This window comes from Manihot esculenta, chromosome 8 (genome assembly GCF_001659605.2).
Source record: "Manihot esculenta cultivar AM560-2 chromosome 8, M.esculenta_v8, whole genome shotgun sequence".
Classification (NCBI taxonomy): domain Eukaryota; kingdom Viridiplantae; phylum Streptophyta; class Magnoliopsida; order Malpighiales; family Euphorbiaceae; genus Manihot; species Manihot esculenta.
This window is the reverse complement of record NC_035168.2, coordinates 41,012,902-41,030,976: the sequence shown is the minus strand read 5'-3', so window position 1 is coordinate 41,030,976 and position 18,075 is coordinate 41,012,902. Positions and strand designations below refer to the sequence as shown.

The 18,075-nt window shown below is 37.3% G+C and overlaps 2 protein-coding genes across 4 annotated transcripts; both read left to right on the top strand.

Moving 5' to 3' along the window:
• Nucleotides 1-2,099: 2,099 nt before the first annotated feature.
• LOC110621409 (peroxidase 2) lies at nucleotides 2,100-3,467 on the top strand. Its single transcript, XM_021765690.1, has 3 exons — nucleotides 2,100-2,360; nucleotides 2,463-2,657; nucleotides 2,755-3,467. The coding sequence occupies exons 1-3, from the start codon at nucleotides 2,142-2,144 to the stop codon at nucleotides 3,304-3,306; spliced, it is 966 nt and encodes a 321-aa protein (XP_021621382.1). The 5' UTR covers nucleotides 2,100-2,141; the 3' UTR covers nucleotides 3,307-3,467.
• Nucleotides 3,468-5,138: 1,671 nt separating this feature from the next.
• LOC110621625 (aspartate aminotransferase, mitochondrial) lies at nucleotides 5,139-17,863 on the top strand. Of its 3 annotated transcripts, none has more exons than XM_043959046.1 (10): nucleotides 5,139-5,624; nucleotides 5,731-5,816; nucleotides 6,305-6,511; nucleotides 6,912-7,017; nucleotides 7,405-7,509; nucleotides 7,587-7,759; nucleotides 8,055-8,214; nucleotides 8,326-8,421; nucleotides 17,374-17,468; nucleotides 17,597-17,863. In XM_043959046.1, the coding sequence occupies exons 1-10, from the start codon at nucleotides 5,463-5,465 to the stop codon at nucleotides 17,676-17,678; spliced, it is 1,272 nt and encodes a 423-aa protein (XP_043814981.1). In that variant the 5' UTR covers nucleotides 5,139-5,462; the 3' UTR covers nucleotides 17,679-17,863. The 3 variants fall into 3 exon arrangements, with proteins under 3 accessions (XP_043814981.1, XP_043814980.1, XP_043814982.1); XM_043959045.1 differs by having other exon boundaries at nucleotides 6,293-6,511; XM_043959047.1 differs by having other exon boundaries at nucleotides 6,293-6,511; nucleotides 17,374-17,500.
• Nucleotides 17,864-18,075: the final 212 nt, after the last annotated feature.

The window sequence follows — 18,075 nt, the reverse complement described above, 5'->3', positions numbered from 1 at the left end:
GTTTTGTATTGAGGATTAGTATTGTGCTTGACCCTAGAGTTTATGGTTAATCCCTTTTGATATATGATCTTTATATAATGTTTTATTAATGTGATGTAAACCAAGCTTGATGTATGTAATGTCGACCTAACTAGAGCATTTGATGATGGCTCTAGTATGGGAGTTTTTATGTATTCAGTTTAGTGCATACACAAGTCGAGTTTGGTAGATGTAAAAGTTTAAAGTTTTTATGTAAATGTTTGATCATGTATGGGATTTATCAGGTATGACAGGTTGTATGCTAGACTTGCTACGGGTCTCGGCGACTTTAAGTCGATCTGGATCCTAGCGCCGGTAGCGGTCCGATTTCGGGTCGTTACACCAGCACATGCAAACAGACTTGAAACAACACATGAACAAAATAAAATTGGGGGACAACATCTGAGGAGACACCCTAAAATAATGAAAGACCTTAATAAAAAAGGGGATAAAAGGGAAAGTTAGCCTGAAATCATGTTGTTTGATGAAAAAGACCAAGTTACGCCCTTGCTAGGTGTCTATCAGACCTGCCGGTAGTGGGTAGGGGAGAACGATCCGCTTGTTAGGTAAGAGAACCCTAATTTTATAGATAGTAGTGTCAAAATAGTTATTGGAAAAGTAGTGAGAAAATGAGGAAGAGGTGATAGAGGACATTCGACCCACTACATAAAAAATCCTAGCAAAAGCCATGAGAAGAGTAAGATGTACCTCGGATTGAAAAGACATGAATTGTAGAGAAGAAAAATGATAAGATAGCAGAAACAGCACAAGAGGCAGAACAGCAAGTGAAAGCAAGAGCGTAAGCTTGAAATGGATAAAGATGAAGAGGAGACGTTTTGACAAGAACTCTCTTAGAGCCGCACATTAATAATTGGAGTTTCGAGATTTATCCCTCATTAATCATGAAATAATTAATAAGTAAAGGGGCACTTGACGATAACAGGACCCTGAATACCCTGACCCTGGTTGAGCCCGTACTAGAAAGGACAGGCCTTAACTCTACTAAGGCCTATATAAGTCTGCTTCACATGCAAACCTAAACTTCACTTTGATGAGTCGAATCAGGCTTGAGCCTACGCATGGGAGGCCTGACCATGTTTCTCCCTCTAGCTCCGTGAGATAACAGACCCCGTGACGTCCGAGATGATGTCCATATAGCTCCGGATGGAATCAAATGGCCGTCTGACGATGGAAAAGGACATAGTATGTCTGTATGTACGGCCAGCGTGACTATGACAAGAGGGTATAAATGTAGGACGACGGTTAAACGTCACTAGAAGACAAAAGGGAAAAGAAATAAAGGAAGTATGGAGAGACAAACCAAACCAAACTTACCAAAATACACCTTGAGTCTACCCTTTACAGCATCTCAGTACATTAGGTAACATCATTAGTTAAGCAATTTATGTATCTCTATTCACATTTTTCCTTTGAGAATCATATTAAGCAAGATATATGGATAATATTCTTCAAGTTATTAATTTGAAGTTGGAATTATTATATATGCTTTTCATATATGTTATGCTACCAAAACTTAAATGCTATGGTGCACCTGTTCATCCATCAAATTCAACACATGAATTAATGTTCTTGATCAACAAATGACTATAAAAAGTTATGGAATGATTCAGCCAAATTAATGAAAATTTAATTAATTAGCTGATTACAATTTCTCTTATTTCTTAACTTGTGTGATGCAGGCAATAATGTATTATATATTATCTAATTATAAATTCTAAATGCTGTAATCTTACCAAATACATAATATTTTAGACAATATCAATTAGTATTAATTGATCAACTCTAAAACCATGACCATGAGGTATACAAGAATTACAGCATATGATACATATTAATTTATTATTAGAGTCTGTACATGACCAAATCAAACAATTTCTTAAGACTACTATTAATTTCCCCATGGACACAGTCCTAAGGTTTCTTGTAACCCTTAGCTTCCTCGGAGGCCAACGTCGCAGTTGGCCAAGTCCAAGGAAAAGAAACCAAAGCCGTGTCTTTCCCCATCACCCTTCTATTATATATTAAACATCAACAAGCCAGAAGTAGCGAACCAACTTAGTTTTCCAGAGTTCATAATAATCATTCATTAAGAAATAATCAGCATGGCTTCGCATGTCATCTTCTATCTTTCTGCCTTGCTCATTTTGACTGCTGCTGCTACTACTATGGGTTCTTCGTCTTCACTTTCTCCTTATTACTATGACAGAGTGTGTCCCGAAGCTTTACCAGCTATTAAACGACTCATTGAGGCTGCAGTGTACAGAGAGCCACGGATGGGTGCTTCTTTACTACGTCTGCACTTCCATGACTGTTTTGTTAACGTACAACATTTTCCTATTTGATCATTTCAATTACAGTTGATATTCAAGTTATAATATAGTAATTAGTACGTATTAACGATTTGACTTTGTTTGGCAATACAGGGCTGTGATGCGTCAGTTCTTCTGGATCCTTCACCCACTATTGACAGCGAAAAGAACGCTCTCGCTAATATAAACTCTGCTAGAGGATTTGAAGTTATCGACGAGATTAAGCAAGAAGTGGATAAAGTATGCGGTCGCCCAGTGGTCTCCTGCGCAGATATTTTGGCTGTCGCAGCTAGAGATTCTGTAGTTGCGGTAATTGCTAATTTTATATCTATAGATAGCTTATTGCAGTAAACATATGGAAATTAGTGATGGTTAATATATAAATATGAAAAATAAAAATATGCAGCTAGGAGGGCCAACATGGAAAGTCCTACTTGGTAGAAGAGATTCAACTACGGCGAGCAGGGCAAAGGCAAACGCTGACATCCCATCCCCATTCATGGACCTTCCTGCACTTATTAAGAACTTCAAAAACCAAGGTCTCGATGAAAGAGACCTTGTTGCTCTCTCTGGTGGCCACACTATAGGGTTTGCACAATGTTTTGTTTTCAGGGACCGAATCTACAACGAAACTAATATTGACCCTAAATTTGCAAAAGCTCGAAGATCAACCTGTCCGCGCACTGGTAGCGATTCAAACCTTTCGCCTCTAGACCCAACACCAGCACACTTCGATACCGCATACTTCACCAATTTGAAAATGAAAAAAGGGCTTCTTCATTCGGATCAACAACTGTTTAATGGTGGCACTACTGATGCTATAGTAAAGACTTACAGCTCAAACGCAAAAGCTTTTTCGGCGGATTTTGCCAGGTCTATGGTGAAGATGGGGAATATAAAACCAATAACGGGAAAGCAAGGCGAAATCCGTTTCAACTGCAGGAAAGTGAATTATTAGGATTCTCAGTCAATAAATGCAAGATTATAATGTTTTATTTATTGAGTTTTGAAACAGGAACATGTACATGTCTACCTAAAACTACATATTATGTTAAATAAAACATATATGAAAGAGAAATGTTACCTTTATCTAATATTAATTAAATTGTCTGTAAGTGTTAATTTTTCGTTTGAGTAAGCAAGTATTATTTCCTTTTTGGTTTTAATATTCTTGCTATGATTCTTGCAAATGACATATATCATATTAAATAAAATTATCTAATTACTCTCAGGCCCACCTTGGCCCCAACCTGGATCAGTTAATTTGTGGCACAGATATACAACAGATGATCCCTATCAGCTTCAAACTATTCCGCCATAAGATCGTTCTTATGCTGCTTTGAGTTTGCACAACGCTAGAAACCTAATCATTGGCTTCATGGACTTGAACTTCTTGAAATGCTTCAAGACGCTCAAGAACTGTTAACAGGTTCTTATGACCTTCGTTCAATCCATACGTTATTGCTTCTTATGGAGGCCTATAAAATTAAATTAAGAAAAAAAACTTCTCCTTAGATTTAACCCATCAATTTTGAAAAAATAATTGAGGTATGATAAGATTTTACACGAAAAAATAAAATAATATAAAATTTATGCATATTATATTTTATAGTTATAATAAATTAGATAAAGAAGAAAAATTAATTAAATTAGGTTAAAGATATATTATTTTGACAAATTCAATCCTTCAATTAAAGTTTTATTTTGCAGTATTTTTATTCAGTTTGATCTGTATGATAAACTATACAATACATTTCACACTCTAACATTTATTATAAATAGAGATATTTTAAAAAATTTTATAAGTAAACATTTTTCGTCCATTTCAAATTAATTTATAAAAATTTTTTCGATATGAATATGTGAATCTATGTATATAGATTTATATATTACTAACGAGTCTATTAAAATAGTTATACTTTTAATTTAAATTGTAATTATTTTGTATCGATTATAGATGAGTGTATATAAATTTATATATTACTAAATAATTTATTAAAATTATTATAATTTTAATTTGAATATTTAGTGATTGCAATCCATGTGTATAAGTTTTAACTTTGAAAAAAAAAATTAGCTTAGAAATTTTCTTCTTCCAGAAGTAACCGTATAGCCTGTTGATAAAATCAACACCAAAAGGTTTGACTAAGCATTTGTCCAGAAAGTAACTTCGTCTCGTTATTACAAGTAATTTCCATATGACGTCTTTAATTACTTTATATTAAAAAAATGTTTGATTGCTGGAAGCAACTGTGAATGATTAATTTGGTGGAGACATGTTGTAATTATTGGATTGATGTCTCCATTACCTTGTAATTAATGAAATGAAACGGATATTCCAATAAATATAGAAATATTGTTGCACAAATTAATTAAGTAATGCACTTAGATATTTCACAGTTGTTATATCAATTCATTAACATGCCCAGCCAATACCTTTTGCATTTCAGTACTCTAATATATACGCTAGCTTCACGTATCTTCTTCTGTTTTTGCAGGTACCTTTTGTTTTGTTACTCTCTCCTTCTTGCCTCTTGCTACTACGGACTTTGTTCCATCGCTTTACCAACATCCACAGATTCAAACTGCATCATAAGCTAATAAGTTTATGGGAACATCCACGGATTCATAGTGCCTCAATGCTACAGAGCACAAGTTTATCCCATTTCTGAATATAAGTGCATTTGTAAAAATATTTTTATGCATTTAAATATAATTTTTGAAAAATTTTCGTTTAATTAAAATAATATTATTAAAACATTTCTATTCTACCGTTTCCTGGCGGCCATCAAACCCAACGTAGACTCGGTGTCTGCTCGCCGCGGTAAACTCAAATGGTGCGGCGTCAACGTGAAACTAGAATAAAATTATTGAAACCACTATGTTGATCTTGTTTCTTTGGACCACATTTCTGTTGGCTGTCTGAATACTAGTGATGCCTAGTAAAACCATTGTGCGCGAGGAACGCCCTTATGTTATGCCCACTGGAAAACCCATTTCAAAGATGACACCTTTCTCAATAATCTCGTTTCCATTTTTCCCTGGTGAATATAAGCAAATGTTTGGGCTACTTGCTCGGACCCATCCTCAATCCACTGCAACTTCTTCATCAAAATGTGGAGACACCAGTTGACGACAACATCAAGATGCTTCTCAACCTCGATCAGAGCCCTTCGTTGGTGGGATCACGTCCGTCCTGCTCCTAAGGACCCCATCACTAGCGTCACGGAGGCTTTTCTTGCCGACAGTAGCCCCATCAAGATCAATCTTGGAGTGGTATTTGGAATTGTGTTCCTTTTAGCTTTCAGGGATAATGCTCGGCTACGTATTAGCTTATGATTTGGGGTTTCTGAGTTTTGTTTCCTTGTCTATATTCTTCTAGGGAGCTTATAGGGATGATGAAGGTAAGCCTGTTATCCTTCAGTGCCTTCGAGATGCTGAAGCAAAGATTGCGGGTTGTGACTTCTTGTGAGTTTTACTCAATTCAATCCCCTTATTAATTTTTGTATGCTTTTTCACACTGCTCATTTCTCACTTGGCAGTTGCCTCAGTAATTTATGAGTAAATCCAACTTTTATATATTACCCTGAAAAGTCTTAAATGCCGAAAATTATAGGAAAAAAAAAATTATATGCATATGAACATTAGCTCTTTCAAAATCAACCATAGCTTGATTGTGCCTCGTATTGATTGAGACTAGGATTTTGAAAATCAAGTATAAATTCCTAACGATTTTGACATATGGCCTTCATTTCTAGAAATACCCTATTGATTGATAACATCCTCATGGAGGCAGTTAATTGACCGAAATTTATATCTTCATGGAATTCCAATTGATTAATGATTTAGCAGAAGCCATTTCCTTGAACATTGTTAGTATCACTCTTCACATCTTCACTCTGTACTCATTCCTATCAATCCTATTGTGGTTAACTTTTAATCAGGGGCATTGGCAGGGAGTCTAATTCATCAGCAGCGAGTTCAAAATTGGTCGAGGAGAGTGTCAAATTGGTTTACGGTAAGGATTCAAATATTATAAAAGAAGGGAGGTATGCTGGTGTTCAAACACTCTCAGGAACTGGTGCATGTCGCCTCTTTGCTGAGTTCCAGAAGCGTTTCCATCCTGAATCTCCTATATATTTGCCCAATCCTACTTGGTCCAAGTAATGTTTTTGGTATCCTTTTAGTTCTTTCTCAAGTTTATATTTGAAAATGCAGCTTTAATTGCATTCAGGTCTGTAGGTTTACTTGAGAATAACATGTTCCATACCCCCCCAAAACTGGTGGTGTGTGTTGGGGGGGGGGGTAATTTTTTTTTTTTTGGTGTACAGATTGGGGATGGGGGCTTTTGTGGGAATCGAACCGTGGCTGTTCCAAGGGATTGCAGATGCCTTTGCCCACTCAACTAAGAGTGGCAGGTGGGGGAGGGGGGGGGGTTTGGGGGGTTGATTAGATGTAAAGCTTATGTACCTGAGTACAAGTTACTAACAGATTTATGTAACTTGGATTAGTGTATGGTTTCATATTTTCAGTCATTGACTTTCAATTTTGTGAATTTTATAGCCACCATAACATATGGAGAGATGCCCAAGTTCCACAGAATACCTTTGGCTACTACCATCCTGATTCGAAGTCTTTAGATTTTACCGCACTTATGAATGATGTAAAGGTACATTATACAAGATTTTTTATGTAACTAATAGAGCAAATGATAATTCTTTATATGGATTTTGTCATGTTTCTCAAGCACTTACTATGTACCATTTTTTTAATTACATAACTTCTTGTCTAATCATAAATGCTTTAGACATCTGCTACATTCCATAGAAATCATGAATTTTTGGCAATGTTTAATAAGAGGTGAAGTTGAAATAGATGCAAGTACATTTCACCAGAGCAGTTGATAGGCAACAGCAGTCCCACAACATCCTAGTTCTGGATATTGCATCAGCGAATGCTGTTCTCCTGATCCTCCAATTCCAAACATGCTGCACAATACTAAACCCTGCAACTTTAACATGAATCTAATTTTGTTGATTTTCTTTGGATTTTGTAGAATGCTCCAGATGGTTCCTTTTTCTTGCTCCACCCATGTGCTCACAACCCTACTGGAGTTGATCCTACAGAGGAACAATGGAGAGAAATCTCATATCAATTTAAGGTAACTATGACATGGAAAAACTTGCTATATTTTCTAAATTGTAATCATCAATTTTAACATCTTCAGTTATTTTATAGGTAAAAAATCATTTTCCCTTCTTTGACATGGCTTACCAAGGATTTGCAAGTGGAGACCTTGACAGGGATGCTCTTTCCATCCGTATTTTTCTTGAAGATGGGCATTTGTTAGGCTGTGCCCAGTCCTTTGCAAAGAACATGGGATTATATGGACACCGAGTTGGTTGTCTCAGGTCATCATTTAGTACCAACTTTTATCTTTAGTCATGTGTTTATTTAATTTTATAGAGGTACTATACTCTGCTATGAAAGTAAAGAATTTAATTAAAACATTTGCTTTTCACCTAGTTGAGTTATGAGTTCTATATTTATTAGTTGTCGGAAATATAAAATGGCTATAACTAAAAGAATTAGTTAGTGTTGTCCTGAGCGATCCCCACTTTTGTTTGCAGTCATCAATGATCTTTTGGTATTTATGTATATAATGTTGTTGATTTGAGTTCTTAGTCCAACCTGTATTTTTCTCAGTGTTCTTTGCAATGATATGAAGCAAGCTGTTGCAATCAAAAGCCAATTGCATAAGATTGCCAGAGCAATGTATAGTAGCCCTCCTGCTCATGGTATATCGCTAGTTTCTACTGTCCTGAGTGATCCAGATATAAAGCCACTTTGGGCCAAAGAGGTTAAGGTAACATAAATTTTATCAAAGTTGCTTTCTTCTTTTCTCTTTGTTTCTTCTGAATGGAATGCCAGAAACCTGACCTTATGATGTTCCTTTTGATCATATCTGGAACATAAGGGCATGGTCAGTCGCATTCAAACAGTGCGTGCTAGTCTGCACGAAAGCCTTAGGAAATTGGGTTCTACTGTCAATTGGGAACATATAACAAACCAGGTTGGTAGTTTCCATTGATTTTCATATTCAGTTCATGATACTGTTACAGGTGTGTGTTACATATTCTAGAAGGAATAAAAATAATTAGATGACAGCTCAACTGAGAGTTTTGGAGGGAATCGGGATTAGCTAAAGTCAAAGTTTGTTACAAAGTTGTTATAAGTTTGTTACTGGGCCTACAGGCATAAAAAGGGGAGATTGTAATCAGCCAAGATATGAAAATGAAGCCAGGATATGAAAATGAGATAATCAATTCTTCCTCATCTCCATTTCTGCTTCTCATCTCTATTTCTGCTTCCTTTTCTATTCTCATGTAATATCTTCTTCTTCTATTCTTAATTTCTCTTCTAGTTCTTAACAGTTTGGTATCAGGCCTAATTGCCAAGGCTGTAAGATTGGTGTCTTGATTTTAGATTTGTGCCACGGCAAAAAGTACGATCCAATTTTGCGATGACTAGATCCACAGCATTGAATCAGGAATCTAGGTTGGTGGAAGTGGAGGAGCAGAATGTTGCAGGACAGCGTTAAAAAAGACAGAGAAGAATTGCAGGAAGAAATTAAGAAGAATGCAATAGAAACTAGGAATGCTATACTGGAAGAGCTACGAAGCATATTTGGGACTAATATCCCAGATAAAGGGAAAGGAGTGGCCGGCGAGAGTAGTGAAGGCGTGGGAGAGCCTGCCGCAGCAGCGGGCATTCCAATTGGGTCCCTTGGGGGCCCAAGTCTTCTGTCCAGCCCGAGAGGTTATAGTCATCCTTCTTCGGTACGAGACTCCAATAGCATGGGTTTTGTGACCGATGCTTAAGGTATGACTAGATTCATTCCTAAAATTAAATTGGTGACAAGTGATGGCAAAGAACCTAGAGCTTGGATCAGGAAATGCTTTGAGATCTATAATATTCCTAGAGAGTAAATGGTATTGGTAGCTAGCTTATTTTTTGTTGATAGGGCTAATGCGTGGTTTCACAATTGGATCAAAGAAAAAGGAGGTCAAACTTGGGTAGATTTTGGAAGGAATTTTTGTGTAAGGTTTGGGGAAAAGGGCCAGAAGATGTGATTAAGGGATTAATGAGAACTAGATAGGAAGAGACTATAGGGGAACACTAAGATAAGTTTGAAGATATAAGAATTAGGGTGGAATGGATAATGCCTAGTTTGGGGGAAGCCTATTTTCTATTAGTGTATATCGGAGGGTTGAAAGATGATATTAGACCCGTATTGAGAATGCTAAAGCCAAACACTCTTGCTAATGCTTTCCAAATAGCCAAATTTCAGGAGCAACTTCTCAATAGCTCCAAAAAGATCAGTATCCAAACTAACCTGTTGAAGCCAATTTCAAACAAACTAATCCAGTTTCTTCTACCAACTATTTCTATAAAACTACACCTTCTCAGCCAGCTTATTCTTCAACAACCAAGCCCCTAAATGTAGAGAATACCATCACTATAAATAAATCAATTCTTTTACAAAAGAACTCACCCACAACCAACCAAACCTCAGTAAACCAGACTACAAATAACCATGTTGCTATGTGACCACCAAAACCCTGGAGATAGATATTTTCCTAGGCATATTTGTAGAGCTAGGACTGTAATGGCACTGTAAGGAGACAGTGGGGAGATTGTGGAGGAAGGTGAAGAAGAGTGGCATGATGTTATGGAGGGTAAGGGAAATGAAAAACAGAAAGAGGCAACTCTTTTAGTTCATGCATTAGAAGGGATCAAGGGACTGATACTATGAGGATGATAGGGCATCATAAGAATAGGGAGGTGCTAATTTTGATAGATAGTAGGAGCACTCATAGTATTTTAGATGAGTGTAGAAGGATAATATTTGTTATATATCACAATAAAAATTACAATCTATTTATACATAAGAGACGATATCTAAATAGGAAGGAAAATCAAGTCTATGACTATACAATCCCTAAGATTGAGCAACTAACCCATCTATCAATATTTACTTCCTATATTAATATATTTACTTCCTATAACCTATAACACTCTTCATCAAGTTGGAGTATAAATGTTAATCATGCCCAACTTGTTACATGTATAATCAACTCAAGTTCCATTTAGAGCTTTAGTGAAGATATCTCCTAATTGTTCTCCAGTTCGGATATGTCCTGTTGATATTATCTTTTGTTGGACCTTTTCACGAACAAAATGACAATCAATCTTGATGTGTTTAGTCCTCTCGTGAAATACTGGATTAGAGGCAATGTGGATAGCTGCTTGATTATCACACCACAACTTAGCAGACATCGAATTTGTGAACCCAACTTCTTCCAATAGTTGACGTACCCACAAGATTTCACAAACGGCTTGTGCCATGGCTCGATATTCAGATTCAGCACTAGAACGGGAGACCACATTTTGCTTCTTACTTTTCCATGAGACCAAGTTACCTTCCACAAAAATACAATACCCAGTAGTTGACCTCTTATCAACCTTCGAGTCTGCCCAATCAGTATCAGAAAAGCATTCAATATTTGAGTGCCCATGGTTACCATAGAATAGGCCTCGCCCTGGGGCCCCTTTAATGTAACAAAAAATCTGTTCTAAAGCATCCCACTGGGCAACAGTAGGAGAGGACATAAATTGACTTACCACACTCACTGAATATGCAATATCAAGACGAGTCACCTTCAAATAATTCAGCTTGCCAACTAATCTTCTATACCTTTCAGGATCTGCAAATGACTCACTGTTTTCTGTGGTAAGTTGAAAGTTAGGGGTCATTAGGGCATTACAAGGCTTAGCACCCAATTTTCGTATTTCTGCTAACAAATCAAGAACATATTTTCTTTGAGATAAGAAGATGCCTTTCTTACATCGCATAACTTCGATTCCCAAGAAATATTTTAATGAACCTAAATCCTTTGTATGAAACTGTGTTTTAAGAAATTCTTTTAGGGATGTGATGCCAGCAATGTCACTTCTTGTGATAACAATATCATCCACATATACTACAAGCAAAATTACTCCACTATCAGAATTTCTATAAAACACTGAGTGATCACACTTACTCATCTTCATTCCAAACTGTTGGACCACCTCACTAAACCTGCCAAACCATGCCCGAGAACTCTGTTTCAAGCCATAAAGAGATTTTCGAAGTCTATAAACCTTGTCTGACTCCCCCTGAGCAACAAAACCAGGTGGTTGCTCAATATAAACCTCCTCCTGAAGATGACCATGAAAAAAAGCATTTTTAATATCCAGTTGATGCAAAGGCCAATCATGTATAGCTGCCAAGGAAATAAACAATCGAACAAATGCGAGCTTGGCAACCGGGGAAAATGTATCAGAATATTCAACTCCATAAGTTTGTGCATAACCTTTGGCCACTAAATAGGCATTGAGGCGAGCAATAGATCCATCAGGATTTACTTTCACTGCAAACACCCATTTGTACCCAATAGCCCGCTTTCCTGGGGGCAAGGACATCAACTCCCAAGTACCATTAGTGTCAAGGGCCATCATTTCCTCTTCCATTGTAGCACGCCAACCAGGATGGGACAAAGCCTCAATAACAGTTTTGGGAACTGAAATAGAATCTAAAACAGTGGCAAAACAACGAGAAGAAGAGGATAATTGATCATAAGAGACACAAGCTGAAATAGGATAAGTGCAAATACGTTTACCTTTGCGAAGAGCAATGGGTAAATCCAAATCAGACAGTGAAGGATTAGTGAGAGTAGGATCTGTCGACAAAGAAGCGGGTAGCGGAGCGGAGTCAGAGTCCTCTGAGCGTCTGGAATACACATGAAAGATTGGAGGGCGACCTGGCACATGAGCGAAAGGTGTAGTAGTCTGAGGAGACAGAGAGCGAACAGTGTATAACAAGAGGTCATCTTCCTCCCCTTAGGTATTATAAACAGATGATGGCGGAAAAAACGGTGTGGACTCAAAGCATGTTACATCTGCAGACACAAGATACCGATTCAGATCAGGAGAAAAACAACAATACCCTTTCTGACGTCGAGAGTAGCCAAGGAAGACACATTTGAGTGATTTGGGATCCAATTTAGTAACCTGTGGACGAACATCACGAACAAAACAAGTACACCCAAAGATACGTGGCTCAATAGGAAACAAAGATTTAGTGGAAAACAAAATATTATAAGAGATATCACCATGAAGAATGGAGGAAGGCATGCGATTAATCAAAAAACAAGCAGTGGATACAACATCAGCTCAAAAACATTTAGGTACTTTTATTTGGAATAAGAGGGCTCTGGCTATTTCAAGAAGATGTCGATTTTTTCTTTCGGCAACTCTATTTTGTGAAGGAGTGTTAACACAAGAGGACTGATGAAGAATCCGTTTTTGTAACAAATAAGATTAAAATTCCCCAGAGAGATACTCTTTAGCATTATCACTTTGCAATAGGCGAATGGGAATATTGAATTGGGTTTGGATTTTAGCATAAAACGCACAAAAGATAGAAAATAATTCTGAACGACTTTTCATTAAAAATAACCAAGTAGTACGAGAGAAGTCATCAACAAAAGTAACAAAGTATTTAAAGCCAGACTTAGACACAGTAGGACAAGGACTCCAAACATCTGAATGTACTAACTCAAAGGGGGACGAAGCCCGTTTATTGACTCGAGACACTGAAGGTAAACGATGATATTTGGCAAATTGACAAGACTCACAATCTAAAACAGACAAAGAATGAAACTGTGGATATAACTTCTTGAAAGCCGAGAGAGAAGGATGCCCCAAACGACAATGAACATCAAAAGGTGTTAAATGCGTGGAACATGCAAGAGATCTAGGTAGTTGCTGATCCAAGACGTAGAGACCTTTTGACTCACACCCTGTACCAATAATCTGCTTCGTCGAAAGATTCTGAAAAATACAGTGATCAGGAAAGAATGAGACACAACAATTCAATGCACGAGTGAGTTTACTAACAGAAAGCAAATTAAATGCGAACTTAGGGAGACATAACACAGAGGATACAGAAAGAGAAGGGGTTAAGTTGACATGACCAGAACCCATGACAAAAGATTTAGTACCATCAGCAAGAGTAACATAAGAAGGCGATGCATGAGACTCGAGATTGGACAAAAGGGTAGAATTACCTGACATATGATCGGTAGCACCAGAATCAATAACCCTTTTGGAGGATGAAGACACAAGACATGCATTAGAGTTACTTGACTCGGCAATTGCAGTGATAGAGGAGGAATTAGAGGATTTCAGAGATGCCTGGTATTGGGTGAATTGTGCATACTCATCTGCAGATATCAAAATCCCCTAATCTGAAGGGGCCTCAACTGCCATATGCGCCATTTGTGTGCGCTGATTCTTATTCTGTAGTTTTTGACATGTCTTCTTAGTATGTCCAGGTTTGCGGCAATAATAACAAATGATTCCTTCTGAGTCAGAAGTAGAACCTGTTTCCCCAGAACGCTGAGATCTTTTACTACAATTAAAACCTCCCCTTTGCCTACCTCTATTATTCTGTCTGCCACTGTCATTGCGGCTAACAAGGGCACTAGTGGGGTGTGAAGGAATTGGAGATTCTGTACGCAATACCCTAGTGAACACATCATGTAACGATGATATTTCAGAGTCAGAAAGAATCTGAGATTTAGCTGTCTCAAACTCTGGAGGGAGACCTGCAAGAAAGCTCATAGCAGCCATTTGCTCTCGTTGAACTTGTTGAGTTTTCACATCTGTACTAAAGGGCATCAATACATTAAGTTCTTCATAAACTCTTTTAAAATCCATAAAATAGGATGTCAAAATTTTATCATTTTTCTCGACTCGGTAAAACACCTTACACACATCATAAATACGGGAAATATTCCCTTTACCAGAATATAGAAATTCCAAATACTCCATTAGTTCTTTAACAAATTCACAGTAATTAATAAGACTAATCACCTCACTATGAATAGAATTTCGAATTTGCAGAAACGAGCATCATTCCTCATCCAATCTCTACGAGTTTCATCAGTTGGAGAATCCTTGGTAAGATGATCATTCATTTCAATACTTCGTAAATAAATACGGATAGTCTTACTCCAATCTAAAAAATTAGATCCATTTAATTTGTGTTCCGTGATTTTAGTCATCACAGGAATCACATCAGTTACGATGGTTTTAACTTTAGCCATCAGGACAACCAACCTAAAATAATCAAAATAAACAAAGGGTCAGAAGAATAGTACCCGTGAATAATATCCGTGAATAGTACCGATAAACAGTACCATGAACAGTGCCGATGAACAGTACCCGAATATGAACAGTACCAAAAAACACCTCCACCCAATGCCCGAACAGCAAACAAACCTCAGATTTGACAAGGGGACGGTGTGGCGACTCCAGCGATGGTAAGATCCAAATGTTACCCTTTATAGGTAATCCAAATGAACAGAGCTCTAAGTTTCCAAAAAAAATTTTAAAACTTGACGAGAGAAAAAAAAATCTCTACGAGAATGGCTCTGATACCATGTAGAAGGATAATATTTGTTATATATCACAGTAGAGATTACAACCTATTTATACATGAGAGACGGTATCTAAACAGGAAGGAAAATCAAGCCTATGATTATACAATCCCTAAGATTGAGCAACTAACCCATCTATCAATATTTATTTCCTATATTAACATATATACTTCCTATAACCTATAACAATGAGCAAGCAGCTAAGGAGATGAAGGTATCAATTGTTACAGCCCCAGCGGTTGCTCTCACAGTAGTTGATGGGAGGAAGATTTTTAGCTCCAGTAGGTCACTAAGGTTTACATAGAATATTCAAGAGCATTCTTTCACCCTTGATGTTAGATTGTTACTACTGGGAGGTTTTGCTACGATTTTAGGAGTTGATTGGATGAAACTACACAACCCAGTCTTATTTGACTTTGAGAATTTCAGCATCAGCTTCCAAGTGCATGGGAAGATTGTATCACTGCGAGGAGTTGGTGAAGGAGGGTTAGCTGTGGAGGAGGTGAATCATGTTTCTGGAGATAAGTTGTTTCATAAACAAGGGGCAAATTTTGAGCAGCCTATGTTTTGTGTTAAAGCAACATTTTCACAAGAGGCAAAGATGGAGTTAGTCGAATGTTCTGCAACTACATCAACACCTGATGCTTTCCGGCAGGCACTACAATCATTATTGGTTTAGTATGAAGGGTTGTTTAAGGAACCGCAAGAACTTCCTCCTTTTAGATCCCATAACCACTCCATTCCTCTTTTGTCTAATGCCCAGCCTATAAACATTAGACCTTATAAATATCCACACACTTTCAGAAAGAGGAGATTGAGAAATTAGTGCAGAAGATGCTCAGTAACAAAGTCATACAATCAAGTACCAGTCCTTATGCTTCCCCTATGTTATTGGTTAAGAAGAAAGATGATACATGAAGATTTTGTATCGACTATAGAAGGCCGAATGATATGACAGTAAAAAATAAATTTTCTATCCCTATTATTGATGATCTCTTGGATGAGTTGCATGGAGCAATCAATTTTTTTTTAAATTGACTTAAGGGCAGGATATCATCAGATCCGAATGTCACCTCCTGATGTTTCCAAAACTGCTTTTGGGACTCATCACGGACACTATGAATTCACTGTGGTACCCTTTAGGCTAACTAACGCGCCTGTCACTTTTCAAGCTCTAATGAACCATATATTCCAGCCCTTCTAAGGAAGTTTGTGTTGGTATTCTTTGATGGCATCCTTCGAGCAAGTCTTTAAGGTGTTACACTAGCAGGAATTGCTAACTAAACTTAGTAAATGCTCTTTTGGCAAAATTGAAATTGACTATTTAGGCCACATTATCTCAGCAAGAGGAGTATCCACAGATTCTTCCAAGGTCCAAGCTATCCTTAATTGGCCTTACCCTCAATCAGTCAAAGAGTTGCGAAGTTTTTTGGATTTGACAGGCTATTATTGAAAATTTGTCAAGAATTATGGGATCAGTAGACCCTTACGGACCTACTTAAAAAAACAACTTTCGATGGTCTGCAGAAGCACAACATGCTTTTTGCCAATTAAGGGATGCAATGGCTGCAACTCCTGTTTTGGCCATGCCTGATTTTTCTAAGCCATTTACAGTAGAGATTGATGCAAGCGGGATGGGTATGGGAGCAGTTTTGCTGCAGATAATCATCCTATTGCTTATATTTCTAACGCTTTTGGACCTAGATTAAAGGCTCTCTCTGTTTATGAAAGGGAGTTATTGGTTATTACATTTGCAGTCTCCAAGTGGAGACCCTATTTTGAGCAAGGGCTTTTCTTCATTAAGACTGATCATGAAAGTAACAAGCATCTCCTAAAGCAAAAATTGCATACTAATCTACAGTTGAAGGGCATTTCTAAGGTTTTGGGGCTGCATGATAAAATTATTTATAGAGGGAGTCTGAAAATCAAATAGCGGATGCCTTGTCCTGAATTCCTACATGAGGTAATGCTACTTTGATGATGGCTATTTATATGGTCCAGCCAACTTGGATGCACCAGTTCATTGATAGTTATGAAGGAGATACTGATTTTGTTTCTCATCTATCCTTAGATGAGCCTGCACATTCCGGATATTCTTTTAAGAATAGGCTCTTATTCCATAAAAACAGATTGTATGTGGGCACTAAGGGAGACTTAAAGACTCATTTGTTGAGCCTCTATCACAATTCCTATTTAGGAGGACATTTAGGCATTAATGCCACCTATGTTAGGTTGGTTAGACATTTCTATTGGCCTGGAACGTTGAAGGCAGTCATGGATTGGGTAAAAAAATATGATGTATGTGCTTGATATAAAGCTGAACACTGCCCTTCTCCTGGTCTCTTACAGCCTCTACCAGTTCCTTCTAGAATATGTAACAGTGTGCTTTGGGTCAAATGCAGTTTTATGGGAAAAACTGAAACGCAGAAGATTGAGCCATTTAGTTTAAACTTTTAGCTCTGAAATGTAATACACTGCAGGTTGGGATGTTTTGCTTCTCTGGATTAACCCCCAAACAGGTTGATCGGCTAGTAAAGGAATTCCACATTTACATGACTCTTGATGGACGCATGAGGTAAAGTTAATATGGAAACACGGCCAAATATGGTACTAAAATATTGAATTTGTTCTCTTAATTAATTGCGAGTCGCTATAGAAATTATATGACCCATTCTAACTATGACTACATGCTGATGTGTGCAGTATGGCCGGTGTCACTACAGGCAATGTAAATTACTTAGCAAATGCAGTACATGAAGTCACCAAAGATTGTGAGAATGCATAGATTTTCTCTATCAGTCGTCATCAGCTTATTTGTGACTGATGCTTCTTGGTTGACTTCAAGATTTTGAGCCAAAATTTTATGTAATTTTATCTCTACAGACAGTGAAAGGTGGGAAAGAGGGATTACATATACATATACATATACATACAGGGAGATTAATTGAGAATAATTGTTGGTTTGGTGTATTATTGCGTTAGAACTCCATAATCTGCCACTTGATTCATGCAACCTCACAACTGAACTGATCTCATGGATAATCGTTGCCTGTAAAGAAACAAATAGAAAGGCACACCCAATTCCAAGAAGGAAAGCAAATGACATAATATGATGCCTCTACCTTATGTCTGTTTAGCACATGAAGTAGCTGATGAGAAACTCTGAAAAATACCCAAGTCGA

What these genes read in the sequence shown, in the direction of transcription:
- LOC110621409 (XM_021765690.1), top strand. Translation starts at nt 2,142, where the DNA reads ATGGCTTCGCATGTCATCTTCTATCTTTCTGCCTTGCTCATTTTGACT. An exon ending in TCCATGACTGTTTTGTTAAC is followed by an intron (nt 2,361 to 2,462) that starts GTACAACATTTT and finishes TTGGCAATACAG; the next exon opens with GGCTGTGATGCGTCAGTTCT. An exon ending in CTAGAGATTCTGTAGTTGCG is followed by an intron (nt 2,658 to 2,754) that starts GTAATTGCTAAT and finishes AAAAATATGCAG; the next exon opens with CTAGGAGGGCCAACATGGAA.
- LOC110621625 (XM_043959045.1), top strand. Translation starts at nt 5,463, where the DNA reads ATGTGGAGACACCAGTTGACGACAACATCAAGATGCTTCTCAACCTCG. An exon ending in TCAAGATCAATCTTGGAGTG is followed by an intron (nt 5,625 to 5,730) that starts GTATTTGGAATT and finishes ATATTCTTCTAG; the next exon opens with GGAGCTTATAGGGATGATGA. An exon ending in AAATCTCATATCAATTTAAG is followed by an intron (nt 7,510 to 7,586) that starts GTAACTATGACA and finishes GTTATTTTATAG; the next exon opens with GTAAAAAATCATTTTCCCTT.